We start from the raw sequence: 15,861 nt of genomic DNA, 5'->3' as shown, positions 1-15,861 counted from the left end.
GGGCAGAATTCCTGGATGCTGACTCCCCCCTCCCCAAATTTCAATAATCCAACACAGTGATGTCAGGAGTGTAGCACAAATTTTATTTCTCCAGTTCATGGTCACCCTCCCCTTGGGCCTTGGGAGGAGGGGTCTGGGGGTCTAAGAGACTTGCTGTGAGAATAAGGCACTTGAGGTAGGGGCCAGCTGGGGATGACTCAGCTAAGCTGGTCCTCATACTGCTTGCGGAAACAATCGCCAGCTGGGAAGAAGTCCCAGCATCTCTCTTGGTACATCTTCCACACGTAAGATTCCTAGGATTGGGGAATGGGTAATAGCAGATTGATACTGATGTGAGCTTTTTAGTACACCTGCTGATTGACCCTATGTTAAAACTCCATGTCCCTGCCACTGTTCTCCCATTAACGTCACCTTACCTGACCCGTGTGTTCTGTCTCGTCCTTGTTTATCAGGTACATGAGGAAAAACCTGGGGGTGGAGCACAGTGGCAGACAGGTCAAAACCATCCTTACCTTCTCCTGATTGGCTGGCTGGGATTCCACCCACATTGACACCACATCCACTGGCCAAGGCCTGGTATCCCACCCCTGGTGAAGGTGGCCATGCCCCCATCCTGACTGGGCTGTGGGCCCACGCTCACATGTAGTTGGCCAGGTTGTGCTCCTCTAGCGTGTGGGTCTCAAACCCATGGGGTGTGGTATCGAAGTAATCGCTGCCAATGCCACAGATGAAGCACTTGGTCTGTGGGTGGTAAGAGACATCAGAATCGAGGCCCATTAGACTTCCCAGGGTCCCATAATCCCTTTAGGTCGACCCCAGACATGACCTACCTCCATATCTTCCTTTACTTGTTCCTGTTGGTCTCGGAGCTCACCAAAAGCATCAATGATCAGACCTGGGGTGGCAGGGTGCAAGTCAGTGCCCAGCCTCTGACCCAGCTCTGGCTACCGATCTCCCTAATCTCACCCTGCTTCCTAAAAGTACTAATATCTATTGTTTATTAGACACTTAACACCTATAAATTGACTTAATTCTCATCACAATCATATGAAGGTCCCATCACTAATATCTCCCTTTTATAGATGGAGAAACTGAGGCCCAGCGAGATGACTTGCTTGAAGTCTTACTGTAGGGAAAGGCCGACTGGACCCTGGGCCTGCACTCTTAAAGGAACTAGTTTGCCTCTAGGCACCAGCCTTGCTCCCACAACCCCCACCAGCACTGACCCTGGATTATGGCCAGCAGGATGACGATGACAAAGAAGAAGAAGGTGATGTCGAAGACCACCCGGTACAGTTCATATTCATCGCCGGCTGGGTCCTCGATCTCATCCCCAATGCCCCCACCAGCTCGGACACCCACGTACATGTGAAACAAGTAACACTGCAGGGAGAGGGTGAGAAGCATATTGTTCAAATATTCCACCATTCAGCATTCACCGTGCACCCACAGGGCCCTGAGCTACTGGGGCAGGAGACACAGCAATGACTGAGACAGCCCTGGGTCCTGCCCTCACAGGACTCACAAACATGGAACCAAACATGGAACCAAACATGGAAACACGTGACAGTGATCAGGGCTATGACAAGGAGAGCACAAGAAGAGGGGTCAGGGCTGGGATGAGGGAGGCACAATGTGATCAGGGTGAGATGGGGAAGTACAGGAAGCTTTGAAGCTTGAAAACCTGGTTGAGCAGCCAAAGCTTCCTGGAAGAGGGGAACATGAAGCAGGTGTTAGGTGGAAGGCTGTTCCAGGCAGAGAAAACCACATGTGCTACATCACCACTGGGGAGGAAAGAATATATTTTGTTCCTGTGAGGAACTGAAAGAGGTTCAGTGAGACTAGAAAATAGAGATTCTGAAAGCAAGAGCAGGGAGAGAGAATAGGCCCAACCAATGGTCATGGAGGGCTTCCTGTAGGATGTAGCACTTATGTGGAAAAAAGAGGTATTAAGCAAAGGGGTGTGTGTGCACACATGGCCATGGTGGGAGGCAGAGAGAATGTCAGAAGTTAAGGGCTTAGGTCAGGAGGAAACACATGGTCTTAGGGGAAGTGAAAGAGGACCAGGCAGCCAGAGAGCAAAAAGCAAGAAAGACTGTGGTTAGACTCAGGCAAGGCTAGCTTTTTCCTAGCTTTGTAAGCTGTAGTGAGGGGATTTGGTTTTCTCCACATGGCATTAGGGAGCTGTGGCTCTGTGCAGGAGTTCCGTGCAGAGTGGGGGATATTGTCTGTCTGGACTTTGGAAGAGACTGCACATTTGGTCTCTCTGTGTCCCCAGGAAGTGAAATAATCCAGTTGTCTTGGGTAAAAGGTAAGGCCAGTGACTATGATGGGAACAAGGCTATGAATGGCAAGAACAGGCCTGGTGGGGTCTCAGATGTCAGGCTGAGGAGCTGGGCTGTATCCTGAGAGCATAGTGCCAGATTACAGGACATCTCAGATAAAAGCCTGAGATGATTCTTTCAACTGTGGCTCATGCCTCCAGTAGGTTAAGCTCAATTTAGGTTATGACCACCATTATTTTAATAAAATATAAAACAGAAACATGTATGGCATGCTGGTACTTTGGTGAAACTTTTAATTATAGATAAAGATGATAGTAGCTAACATTTATGTAATCCTTAACACACGCCAGCCACTATTCTCAGATATTTAAGTCTAAGATGGGCAGGGAGCATCACTGAGTCCTAAAAGCAACCTAGGCTGTAGGCATTGTTACTATACATCCATTTGACAGGTGGGGACCTCAGATCATGGGGAGGTTGAATAGCCTTGTAAGTGGCAGGGACACTTGGCCTGAGTGCCTTTCCAATGAGAATAGCTTTAAAGACTCAGATAACAGTACACCAGTGGCTAACATTTACTGAGCGCTAATCGTGTGTCCAGTACTGTTCAAAGTACCTACAAGCATCAGCTTACTGAACTCTCACAGTAAGTCTACGAGGCAGGTACTGTTATTAACTCCCTTTACAGATGCGGAAACTAAAGCACAGGGACAATCAGTCACTGGCTCAAGAGCATTGGAGGGAGGGTCTTACCGTCATCATGTCATCACACTTCATGTCAGGCTCATCCTCATCCTCACTCTTGTTGTAGAACTTGCGGAAGAAGTTGAAGGCTACCACAGTATAAAGGTAAACCACCACCGCCAGGAGGCCTACAGTCATCACCAGCTGGGGACAGGAGGGGCAGGTCAGCTCCAGGCTTAGCTTGTCCCTCCCCCATGCCCAGCCTGCCCTGTCCTCACCTGGGTTCAGCCCATGTGGTTCTCCCCGCCGGGGCCTCACTGCCCACACCCACCCTGGCTTGGTGGCCTGGCCTTGCCCCTCACCCCTCCACCCCTACTCAGACTGCCCAGCTGGTCCCTGCCAGGCTCACACGCCTCCGTCAGGTCCTTTCCGTACCTGTTTCCCATTGTGGGTGACAGAGGAGAGGATGGTGCGCAGTGTCTTGACTCCCATGGCAATGTCCAGGAGGTGGGCAGCAAAGAAGAAGTTGTTGTAGTGCCCCAGGAGGGACATCACCATGTACCAGCCCAGGTACAGGAAGGACTGTGGGCACACAGGGTCGAGGGTCAGGGAGTATGCAGGGATTCATGGGGATCACTGTGGGAAACAGGACACCCAGCGGGTCTGGGAACAGTTAAGAGGGCTGGGAATGCTCTGGGGGTCAGGGTGTCATCTCTGGTTGGGAAGGATTTGGAGGAACAGGAGCACTCTGACTGAGACGCCATCCTGGGGAGAGATGGGGAACCTCTGCAGGACATGGTCTGGAAATTCAACAGCACTCTGGGTGACAAGAAGCCTTGGGGATGCCAGGTTATCCTAGGATCAGAGGTGCACGGGGGCTCAGGAGTAAGCCCCTGGGATACCTGGCAGTGGAGCCCCTAATGATCCTAGGGGCATTTTCCTGTATATTCCTCCCCACCTATGGGCCCCTCCTCACATTGTCTGTGAAGATGACCCCAAACTTCCAGATCTGGTACTTGATGTCGATGGACATGAGCCTGTGCAGGGTGAGGGGAAGAGGGATGGCCAGATGCCTGAGAGTCAGACCCTGGCCACTCCGCTTCCTGGCTCAGGCCTGGGCGTGGTCCTCCCCAGCTCACCAAGTAAGCAGCCCCGGCGGTGGTTCCGGCTTGCGCTCATTGTGGGCTGTGATCTCCAATGTGGCCAGATCCATGCCCAGCAGTTCGGCGATTCGCTCCCGCCCATAGATGTCCCCATGTTTGTCCAGGACCTGCAAAGAAGAGGGTGGAGCCATGCAGACACAGCTAAAGTCAGGGAGGGCCATGGCCAGCATAGGGGGTTCTGGGGACACTCAGAACCTTGTGTGAAAAATTGGGGGTAAGTTCTTCTAGGGAGAAGAGCCAAAGCTTTCTTTGGATCTGTGGGGAAAGGGTCCAATAGTGATAAAGGCCCAGCCAATTCATTAGCCAAATTAATTGGGATCATTTCTTATTATTAGGTGGGTAGGCAGGCAAGGAATCATATATAATTGGGCCCCCTGTTATCTACAAACTTATCTCCTCCACTCACCCTCTCATTCACCCTGCTGCAGACACCAGCCTCCTCACAGTTCCTCAAATACACTAGGAGCGCTCCTGCCTCAGAGCCTTTGCACCAGCTGTTGCCGCTGCCTAGGAATCTTCCCCTAGATTTCTACCTGGCTCACTCCCTCACTTCCCTATTAATTAGCATGCCCTTTATCCTTTCCTGACCACCCTACATGAAAGAACAACCTCTCTTGGCCAACACACACCTCCACTGCCTTTTTTTCTTCTATAGCATGTATCACCAATTGAATGTTATAAATGTGTTCATCAAATGTCTTTTCAACTGGAGTAAAAGGATTGCTGCTGTGTTCACTGCTGGATTCCAGGTCCTTAAAACGGTTCTTGGCGTTCAGTCGGTGCACAATGGACATTTGTTGAGTGGATAAATGATGATAAAAGCCAATATGTATCTAGTGTTTTCCTATATACCAGATACTGCACACATAGTAAGTCATATAACCTTTACAAAAGCTTTATGAAACTATTATTCCCTCACTTGGAATATGATGGAAACTGAGGCACAGAAAGATTGACACAGCTAGGAGTAGAAAAGCAGGCAATCTGGTTCCTGAGTCTGTGTGTTTAAGAGTATGCCTGGACTACAGGTCAAGATGGCAGCATAGACAGACATGGCTCACCTTTTCGCACAACCACATCAAAATTACAACTAAATTATAGAACCATGATCACTCAGGAATGTCAGAAATTGAGCTGAATGGAAGTCTGACAACTACGGAATTAAAGAAACCACATCCTTCCAGACTGGTACGAGGGGTGCAGTCGCGGAACAGGCTGGTCCAACACCCAAATGGATAAAAATTTGGGAGGGATATCTTGGGAGTGAGGAGCCTTAGACCACTCCCACCCAGGACCCTAGCCTAGGATTCCAGTGCCAGGAAGGTAAGTTCCCACAATAGGTCTGGCTGCAAAACCCAGCAGAGGTTGAGTCTGTGGGAGAAACTGCTGGAGCCCCAAGCGGTTCCTCTTAAAGAACCTACACATGGACGCACCTACTGAGACTCATGCCCTCTAAGCTCTAGCACCAGGGTAGCAGCTTGAAAGGCACCAGTGGTATACAGGGAACAACTGAAAGGCACCAGTGGTATACAGGGAACAACTGAAAGGCACCAGTGGTATACAGGGAACAACTGAAGTGTCTGGCATCAAGGTGAGCAGAGGCCATTGTCCTTTAGCTAAACCCTCCCCCCACAGAGCTGCTAAACTGGTGCCATATCTGAGACTCTAACTACCTGTCTAACACTGTTTGACCTGCCTTGGAGAGTCCCAGAGGCTCTGCCCCACCCAATTTATGGGCCCACCTAAGCTGCTTTTCCATAAGAATGGCTGGTCTTGGCTCCTAAACCCTATCAAACAGGCAATAGCTAGCTAGCTTCAGTAAGCCCTACTGGCAGCCAGATTAGAGTCACAGTTTGGCTTCACCTGGAAATCGCTAAGCCCAGCACAAATAGCAGCCCTATCAGATTGCTTTACAGCTCAGACAGGGTGTCCCAGGTAAAACACAGATGGGGGCTGACCTTGGTCTGCACCAAACAGGAAACCCCAGGGCCAGCACACCCAGTGGACAGCTACAGACCACGTCCGAGCACCGCCACCCTGCCCCTGCACAGCGGATTCTCCATGAGGGCCAAGGTTGGTGGTCAGTGGTCACAGTCAGTCCTTGCAACTGACTGGCCTGGGTAAATCCCTCGCATTCATCTGCCAACAGCAACCAAGGCTCAACTACAAGAGGAGGGTGTACTCAGCCCACACGAAGGGCGCACTTCAAGTTTCCAGCTTGGGTGATATGGGAGGCTATGCCACTGGGCCCTACAGGACACCTACTACATTAGGCCACACTATCAAGACGTGGAATCAAAGCAGCTCTACCTAATACATAGAAACAAACACAGCAAGGCTGCCAAAACAAGGAGACAAAGAAATAAGGCCCAAATGAAAGAACAGATCAAAACTCTAGAAAAAGAGCTAAACGAAGTGGAGATAAGCAATGTATCAGATGCAGAGTTCTAAACACTGGTTGTAAGGATGCTGAAGGAAATTAGTGAAGATCTCAGTGGCATAAAAAAGACCCAGTAAGGAACAAAGGACACATTAATTGAAATAAAGAACAATTTACAGGGAAACAATAGTACAGTGAATTGAAGCTGGGAATCAAATCAATGCTTTGGGACATAAGGAAGCAAAAAACCATCACGCAGACAAAAAGAAAAAAGAATTTTAAAAAATGAGGGTAGTATAAATGGCCTCTGGGACAACTTCAAGAGGTCCAACATTTGCATCATAGGGGTGCCAGAAGGGGAAGAGAAAGAGCAAGAAATTGGAAATCTATCTGAAAAAATAGTGAAAGAAAACTTCCCTAATTTGGTGAAGGAAACAGACATGCAAGTCCAGGAAGCACAGAGTCCCAATTATGATGGATGCAAAGAGGCCCACTCCAACACACATCATAATTAAAAGGCCAAAGGTTAAAGATAAAGAGAGACTCTGAAAAGCAGCAAGAGAAAAAAAATTAGTTACCAGATGGTTGACAGATGGGGGTAAAGGGGAGAATGGGTAAAGAGGCAAAGGGACTGAGGAGTACAAATAGGTTACAGAATAGCCACAGGGATATAAAGTACAGGAAATGGGGTAGCCAAAGAACTTACATGCATGACCCATGGACATGAACAATAGTGGGGGGATTGCCTGGGGGAGTGGGGGGCGCTGGATGGAGAGGGGCAAAGGGGGAAAAAATCAAGACAACTGTAATAGCATAATCAATAGAATATAACTTTAAAGAAGGGTATGCTTCACTTTCTCTCCTAAAACTAGTATTTATGGAGTATTTACTCTTGCCAGGCACTATTTCATGCTTATAACCTGCATCATCTCATTACAGAGAAGGAGGGGTGGTTATCATGTCCATTTCCAGATGGACAAACTGAGCTGATCCTTGTCCAAGATCACACACAAAGCAAGTACTTGATAGGGCTGGGATGGCCTGGTGGCAGCAAGGGAACCAGCCCTGGATCCCGGCCACCTTCCCATCCATGCTTTCTCACCTTCCGCTTGACAAACTTGTCCCAGTAGTTGCTGGGGAAAGACCTGTCGAGAGAGAGAGATCACAAGATGTCATAGCAGGAAGGAATAGGAGCCACGAAGCCACTAGCCAGGCCAGGGTGGTTTGAAATCCCAATGTTTTTCTTACACGGGACGCCATACTCTCACTTGGGGTCTGGCTCTAAATACTCAGGTCTGGTGAAGTTTGCCTCAGGCCAACCATTACCCCTACTGCTGTCTTTTGGTGGAAACCAGGTCAGGCAGGGGGCTCACATTCAGAACCCAAATGTACAAAAAACCCCAGACCTGCACTCAGGCGGGGAGGCTCCTGGTTGTGAAGGGTAGGAAGGAATCCTTGCCGGCAGCCCGGCCCTGCTCCAGCTCCAGGGGAAGACGTGTGCTTTCTCATGCAGTTTTATGTAATGTTATTTGATGATTCTGGCCCTTTATTGACCAGTTTTATGACTGACAAGTCGATGCCCTAGCACCCTGCAAAGGTGGCAATGTTCTTTTCTCTCTCTCTCTCTCCTCTTTTTTTTTTTTATAGGCAGTAGGATAGGTTGAAGAGGAGACCTATCATGAATCCACGGATCTAGACCTATTTGACTCAATTCATGGCTCTTCCTATCCTTATTAATGCTCAAATTGTTCCTGATTTGTCCAGTGGTTGCCAGCCCCTTCTAGCTGGCGGTGGGATCCTTCTAGCACAGCACCATTTTTCGAGTGCCTCCTTGCTCTCTGAGCCAGCAGGATAATTCAGGCTCATCTTGCACTTATCTACCCTGGCCCTGAAATCTGCCACTTCTTCAAGAAGCTTGGTTCCTTTTTGTGCAAAATGGTATTTTATAAAGTCAAGGTCTTGGGAAGACACTATATTAAATAGATGTTTCTCTTTTTGTTAAGTATGTGTACTTGAATGTATGTAAGTTAAATGTGCCTTTGATGAAGACAATGGGAGTGAAGGGTATGATTGGTGTGGCTTTTCTCCCTCCTCACACCACCATACTAGACAGGATCCCATAATGAAATAACTTCCCACCTTTAGCTAGGCCTCACTGTGCCTCAGAAATTATATTAACTCATTTCATAATTACAAGATCCTTGTGACATCAGTGTTATTATTTATCCCCACTTTACAGATGAGGAAACTGAGGCACAGAGAGGCTAGGTGATTTGGCCAAGGATTCTCAGCTAAAGTGTGGCCAACCCAAGGTTCAAACCTGACCTGGTGTTCTTATTCTAGAGATGTCTCCGCTCTAATGATGTTGCTCTCCCCAATATGGGCACATGAAATGGGACTTGATCTGGGTGGCAGGAAATGGAATGGGCTGGGAGTGCATGTTATGGGGTCCACAGTCCCACCATTTTGCCCTCACACACCCTCATTCCCTCTCTGGGCTCGGTTTAAAAATCAAATTATATCACATTTCCCACTCATAATACCTGGGTAAGAATCCCACATGGGGGCAGGGGTTAAAATGCAAGTTCCTGAGCTCCCCCCAAGGACTTCCTACACCAGACTCTCCAAGGCTGGGACTGAGGAATCTTCTTGTGTCACCAGCACCCTGAGAGGTACTTAAGTGCACAGGAAATGTGACTATATTATAGAGAGGAAGACCAAGGCTTGGGGAGAATCAGTCAGGGCTGGCAGTGACTGAAACCCTGGTCTTTTGAGGAAGCTGGGACTGGAGTGGAAACCCAGTTGTGCTCCCCTCAACCACCCAGAGGTGGGGGCTGGGCCCTTACGGTGTGTTCAGCACCAGTCGGTCCCACTGCCCCTTCACATCGTCGTCCTCAGGCTGTTCAGTGATGTAGAGGCCATCAAACTCCAGCTTCCGGGCCAGTTCCTTCTCCCGTTTAAAGATCACCAGGGGCACCTAGATTGTGCAGGGAGGCAAAAGGGCTGGAGTCAGGCACCTCCAGAGACCACAGCTTCAGCAGGTGCCAGAAGATCTTGCTGGAGCTTGTGTGAGCCCCCCAGCCCCATCAGAGGAGCCTTCCCAGAGTGATCAGGGTAGTGATGTGGTAGTGTGGACAGAGATCAGGTCTGGGATGGAAGAAAAACAGGAGAGCTCAGAAGAGACGCCTAATGCAGCCTGGGACTTCCCAAGGCTGAGTTGAGGGAGGTCTCAACTCAGGCCTTAAAAATGAATAAAACAGAGGTAGGTGAAAGGAGGTGAAAGTGGGGCAAAGCATTCCAGGCAGAGGAAACAGCATATGCAATATTTCTAAGCCAAAAGAACTCTGTTCAACCAATCATCAAGTATCGGATTTGCTAAAATGGTCAGGTCTTATGGAATCCAAATTGAAACTCTCATAACACTGCTTATGGGGCATCACAAACCTCAGGCATAGCTGATGTCACAATCTACATCCCTACTAGCACCCATGTTACGTCTGAGACCCCAGAGATTCTTCATATATATATTGCCAATGACAAAACCTGCCCCTTGATCCAGAAATTAACAATCACAGGACTTGGCTCCTCAGCTGTGACTTGCATCAGTTCCCAATTTCAATATTGTTTTTGCTGTAGACCCCGATCCTGTACCTGTCCCCCAGCCCCTATCCCAACACCAGGACCCCTCTGTCCCATCCACTGTGTGAGATCCCCCAGCGCCTGCCCCAGGCCCTCTCAGCTAATGCCCCAGCACCTCCTCACCCCAAACACACACAGCCCCCTGCCCAGAAACATGTTCATGGCCCACCTTGAGGCAGTTGTAGCCAATGATACAGAGAAAGGCCACCAGTGTATGCAGCAGGCTCAAGCAACGCAAGGCAGGCTCCATGTAGCCCGTGCTCTCCTCCAGGAAGTAGTACACCATGTTCTCATCCTCATCGCCCTCTGCTTCTTCACCAACTCCTGAGCCCCAGCCAGAGCCACCGCCAGAGCCTGTGCCTGCTAGGTCCCCAGCTGCTGAGCCCTCCAGGTCATCATCCCCTGGTGGAGAGTCTGAGACCTGAAGGGGGGCAGAAGTCAGTCAGGACAGGGAGCCCGGTGTCCTGGCACCTAGTCTGCCATATCCAGAAACTACTAACAAAATTAACAGCCTCCACTTCTGAGGTTGGACTGGGCCCCTGTCAGATACAGTCTTAGCAGAACTGTCAATCAAGATCAAGGGGTGGGCCCAGGATCCTAGTTCGCAAATCGAACTGTTCTGGGAATCTACTGAGTTGAGTGACAGGAAGACTGAAAACAATCTATCATCTTGGTAGTGAAGCCTTAAAGAGACTGATCACTAATATTTACACCAATACTGAAATTAGTGGTAGCTGACATTTATAAAGCCCTTTCTGTGTGCCAGGTACTGTTTTAAGTGATGGAGCCATTTGAATGGTGGAGCCAGGATTCAATCTCACAGGAGGCACACTCTGGTTACTATGCTGGAGGCCTCTCTGTCCTGTTATCTAGATCCCTGGCAAGACCCCAAGGACGCCTTTTTCCTTCAGGAAGCCTGGTTCTTAACCCTTTCTTTCCATTCTATGAGTTTCCCATTTTCTCCTCCCTACAAATTTCTCTTTAGCTTATGTGAAAGCCAAGAAGCTTAACTAAATCAGTGGGTGTTACAGAGGTGAAGGTCTGCACCCAGGGACACAGGGCTGACAAGTGGCAGAGTTGAGCATGAAACCCAGAACTGGGTCCCTGTTCTATCCTAAAGGCACTCAGGCATTGGTCCAGATGGACCCACACATCCACCCTCACCTCCAATGGGGTCCCAAGATTCAGGTGTCCAACCTGAATCCTTCTGGGAACCCCGGGCCCAATACCTTGTCCCTCGTGAACTGAAGGGGCCCTATGAGCTTGTTAGGGGCTGAGTCTCCCGCCCCACAGCCCAGACCCTCCTGGCCCCTCATGCCAGCACCTTGTAAAACAGCAAGATGAAGTTGATTGCAAATGCCAAGAAAAGGGCAAGGAATCGCAGGGTGTAAAAGTTCCGGGAGAGGTAGTTCTATGATGAGAAGAGAAAAAGAAAGAGAGCTCACAGGCCACCCTCTTCCCATAAAACAAGCACCTGGGTCCTCAATACCTGGTCCCACAACCTCCTCTTTATTAAGTGCTTACTGTATACCAAGACCTGGGCTAAGACCTTTATTTGTATGGACTTGTTTAATTCTCACCACAACCCTATGTGGTGGGTACTGCTAATATGTCCACTTTATAGATGAGGAAACTGAGGATCAGAGAGATGAGATGTTTTGCTCAAGGTCACATAGCTAAGAAGTTACGGACATGGGATTTGAAGCCAGGCAGTCAAGCTCCAGAGTCCACGCTCCCAACCATTCTGCTCTGCTGCTCCCTTTGTGAGGACACCCTATCTACTTTACCCCAGGCAGAGCACACCCACTTCCATCTGTCCCTTCTTTTTCTCTCCACCCCCTAATTCTTCCCAAGAACCCTCATGGACCACCTCCTCTCCAAAATGTTTCCCTCAGCTCCTCCTGTCTGGCTGGGCCTGGGCCCTGCCCTTCCAAATGCCCTCTCTTCTTCTAGCCTGGATAAGTTGTCTCCCGAATAGGAGTTGCTGCAGTGGCTCCAAGCTGAAGGCTGACAGCCAAGAAACAAGCCATGGTAGGAGGAACAGAGATGTGGACTCGGTGAGATTTAGCTCCAGACAGAGGATGGGAGTGGGATGCCTAGGCAAGTGGCCCCAGATGAGCAAAGGTGTGGGGGCTGGAATAACGATCACGAGCAGGGAGAGGCCAAAGATCCAAGTGGGGACCATGTAAAAATGCTGCCCTGTGCCCAGTTCCTGGCTGTGTTTGGGGACATTTCTGCCCTCCTCCCAGCCTGGCTTTCAATCAAGAATAGGTCAGGGAGGCGAGGTGGTGTGAAGAGGAAGCTTCAGCATGCCCTTGCGGGTCCTTACCAAGAACTTCACCCTCTGCACTTCAAGCTCTCCCCAGAATTCCAGGCCCCCACCTCCGGCTTCCTCCTTCTTTGGAGGGGGTGCTGTCTTCTTGGGGGGCTCTGGTGGAGGCTCGGGAACTTCTTCCTTCTCCCCATTCTCGGCACTGCAGGGCAGGACAGAGTGAGGAGATGCCTGGGCAGTTTGTTCATTCATTCACCTATTCATTCATTCAATGCCACGTACTGGGGGCCCACCCCCATGCCTGGCCCAGGTGTAGATGGTACTGGGGACCTAGTGATGAGACAACCTCAGGTCCTGTCCTCATGGGCTCCAGTCCAACGGAGTACGGACCTGTCACCAGGCAGTGGCAACGTAGTGCAGTTAGGGCTGGCATGAGGGAAGCTGAGGGTTGTGGGAGCCTAGAGGAGACACCTTTTCTACTTAGGAAGATGGTGTCAAGTTAGGCTTCCTGGAGGAGACACACGAGCCAAAATGGGGAAGATGAGGAAGACTGAGATGAAGCATGGGGGAAGGTGCTCTGAGGATGGCCCGTATCCCCAAATGCTTGGGAGTAAGAGAGGAGCATTCATTTCTCCCTTCCTTCTACAGAGCCCCTCCTCTGGGCCTGGGCTGGGTGATGCTAAGGACACAGGGTGCCCAGGACAGCCTCCTGGTTTGAGCCCTCAGGAGGGTCTCAGTCCAGGATGGAGACAATGATAGTGGCTGGGCACCATGGGCCCCAAGGCCACTCACTCGGCTTTCTCGGGCTCAGGCTCAGGTTCTGGCTCCGGTTCTGGAGGCAGCTCCTCTTCCTCTCCATCCACCTGGTGGTAGGGTAAGCGTGAGGGCCAAGCCCCCATCCCTTGGTGCCTCTCAGCATTGACCTGCCTGCTCATCTTTGTGTCCCTTTCTGGTCATCCCCCTGGGGCTACTTTACTATCCCTCCACTAGGAGGAAGAGTGATTAAGACTCTCACTTTACAGAGGGGCAACTGAGGCTGAGAGGTGTAGCATCAAGTGGAGCTCTTCTCCCCCATGTTTCCCATCCCCCTGACAACCACACCCCCTGGGGCACTCATAGCACCACGGGCCAGAGGATGCTGTAGGGGCCTTGGTCACGTGGATGACTCATTCCCCACAACCATCTGTATCTCTGAGGGTCTTTTCCAATGCCCCTGACCCCATCTCGGCTGTTTTTAGTTTTTGGTTGCGTTTCCCGGGAAACTCTGTCTTGCGGATCTCTGCTTTCTGTGGCTCCAGACATCTTTCTCTTTGCCTCTCACAGAAACACCACCTCTTTCACCAGGAGCCTTTCTTCACGTGGAGACCTCTGAGTCCATTTCTCTGTGTCTCTAAGTGTCTCTCTGAGAGTCTCCTGTCCGTCTGTCTGTCTCTCTCTCAGGCTCGCTCTCCCGTTTCTCTCTCCGTTCATCCCTGTCTCTGAGAGTCTCTCTTCCCCTCCTAACCCCAATCTCCCCCAAACCCGGAAGCCCCCGCCTGCAGTCTCACCCCCAGCTTCCTCTTGAGGATGGGGGAGCCCTCTGGAGTGGGCGGCTCCACCGGCGTCGTGTCACCCATGTCCCCGAGGCCTCCCGGGGCCGCTTCAGGCCGGAAGGGGCCCCCGTCAGCCACGGCCACGTCAGTGCCTCTCGGGCCGGCCTCGTGCGCCTCCTCCTCATCGCCAGCGCCCCCCGCGGCGTCGCCGGCACCCTCGCCCGCACCCTCGCCCTCTGAGTCTCCGCCAGACCCGGCCGGCTGCTCGCCGTGCACCTCGTCGCCCGTGGGGTCGGGCATGCCTGCCAGCAGCTCGGTCACCGTCACCTTCTTGGCCCCCTCCACGAGGCCGCCGCCAAAAAGCGAGCCCCAGAGCAGGCGCAGCGCGCCCGCCGCCAACCCCGCGCCCGCAGCCCCCGCGTGCGTCACCGCGGCCCAGAGCAGCGCGCCCGCTGCCGCCGCCGCCTCCCGAGCCGTCAGCCGCCGCAGCCGCCGCACGCGCCGGCGCAGGCCCCGGTAGCTGAGCCCGTGCAGGGCTCGAGACAACGCCGCCGCCACGCGGGCCGCCGCGCCTGCCGCTGCCGGCCCCGCCGCGCCCTCAGGCCCAGACGCGCCCTCCTCGGCGCCCTCGGCGCCCGCCTCGTTGGCGCTCTCGTCATCGTCCTCCTCGGGCTCGCCCTCGGGCTCCGAGATCTGCGCGGCGATCTGCATCTCGAAGATGGTGTCCTCACAGAAGCTTACGAAGAGCTCCATCTTCTCGGACTCGCCGCCCTCGTTCACCACGTCGAAGATAAACTGGCGCTTGGACTCCTTCACCTGCGGAGCGGGCGGGGGGACAAGGGGTCAACGGAGCAGCTTCAGCTCTACGCAGTTATTCATAGCATTATTTATAATTTTGTATTTATATTTTAATAATTTAAAGCAAAAGTAATAGTTTTCGTTATTAATAGTAAATGTTTATAGCGCTCGCTGAGGTTTCTCTTGTAAGAATTTCAACAAGGCCAGGCCTTGTACCAAGTTTATTACATATATTCTCATATATTTAATCCTCACAAACAACCACTTAGGCGGGAGGGCTCTTAATCCTATTTTACAGATAAGGAAATTGAGGCACTGAAAGTCACATGCTCTGGTGCACTGCTGATGGGTGGAAGATGTGGGATTGGAATTCCCAACACTCTGGCTCCAGAATCCCTGATTTTAGCTTCTCTAAGAGACAGCATAGTGCTTGAGTGCAAAAGTTCTGCCAGCCTGCCTGGGTTCAAATCCCAATTCTGCCCCTGAGCAGCTCGGTGGTTTCCATCTAACTCTTTGGACCTCATTTCCTCCCTCTGTAAATTGGGGGACTACATTATAAGGTTGGTGTGAGGGTTAAATGAGTTAACATGCTGGGGGAGTGGAACAGCAGCTGGCACCTCATAAATGCCATGTAGTGTTTGCTACTATTATACTGCTGCAGGAATGCTCCAGGTCCACACCGGCATATGTGCACTCCTGACCAACAAGTGGGACAGGCAGGGGTGAACAGGTGGATGTGCATGTTTGAAGGAATACACTAAGGAAATGAGTGTCGCGTGGGGAGTTCTAAACCAGCAAAGAGGAGGACAGAGATCCCAGAGCATGGACAGGAGTATGAAGGTCCAGGAAAGAACCTGAGCTTCCAATGGGTGCAGGGATCTGGCAGACATCTGGGTGCAAGGATGGTGCAACCACTTTTAGGCCAGATTGTGGGGGGGCGGGGCGGGGGCTGGTAAATATGCAATGGTGCTCCAAAGGACATAACTGAGTGTGCAAGCTCTGGAGGCTTCCTGTTGATTATGTGAACGTGAAGGGCCCATTGCACAAGAACCTTGCGAGAGGGCACCAGGAACTAGGCGAGGAATCAGGTGTGAGGAAGGTGTGGTGG

The 15,861-nt window shown here is 51.3% G+C and overlaps 1 protein-coding gene across 6 annotated transcripts in view; it reads right to left on the bottom strand.

Annotated features, from left to right (window-relative positions):
- Positions 1 to 26: 26 nt before the first annotated feature.
- RYR1 (ryanodine receptor 1) overlaps positions 27 to 15,861 on the bottom strand; it is a 111,434-nt gene continuing 95,599 nt past the window's right edge. For all 6 annotated transcript variants that reach the window (XM_054589107.1, XM_054589110.1, XM_054589109.1 and 3 more), the window contains 16 exons: positions 13,971 to 14,771; positions 13,216 to 13,286; positions 12,481 to 12,625; positions 11,476 to 11,562; positions 10,321 to 10,572; positions 9,359 to 9,489; positions 7,615 to 7,657; positions 4,109 to 4,239; positions 3,946 to 4,006; positions 3,405 to 3,551; positions 3,039 to 3,173; positions 1,227 to 1,383; positions 831 to 895; positions 641 to 741; positions 417 to 468; positions 27 to 293 (listed from right to left, as the gene is read on the bottom strand). In XM_054589107.1, the coding sequence (XP_054445082.1) occupies positions 198 to 293; positions 417 to 468; positions 641 to 741; positions 831 to 895; positions 1,227 to 1,383; positions 3,039 to 3,173; positions 3,405 to 3,551; positions 3,946 to 4,006; positions 4,109 to 4,239; positions 7,615 to 7,657; positions 9,359 to 9,489; positions 10,321 to 10,572; positions 11,476 to 11,562; positions 12,481 to 12,625; positions 13,216 to 13,286; positions 13,971 to 14,771 (2,475 nt within the window). In that variant the 3' untranslated portion in view covers positions 27 to 197. The remainder of the gene's footprint in view (positions 294 to 416; positions 469 to 640; positions 742 to 830; positions 896 to 1,226; positions 1,384 to 3,038; positions 3,174 to 3,404; positions 3,552 to 3,945; positions 4,007 to 4,108; positions 4,240 to 7,614; positions 7,658 to 9,358; positions 9,490 to 10,320; positions 10,573 to 11,475; positions 11,563 to 12,480; positions 12,626 to 13,215; positions 13,287 to 13,970; positions 14,772 to 15,861) is intronic.

This window comes from Pteronotus mesoamericanus, unplaced genomic scaffold, assembly GCF_021234165.1.
Source record: "Pteronotus mesoamericanus isolate MK-2021 breed Mesoamerican mustached bat unplaced genomic scaffold, CSHL_Meso_final scaffold_165, whole genome shotgun sequence".
NCBI classification, from domain to species: domain Eukaryota; kingdom Metazoa; phylum Chordata; class Mammalia; order Chiroptera; family Mormoopidae; genus Pteronotus; species Pteronotus mesoamericanus.
Note: the sequence above shows the minus strand (reverse complement) of the source record. Positions and strands in the feature narration are given on the sequence as shown.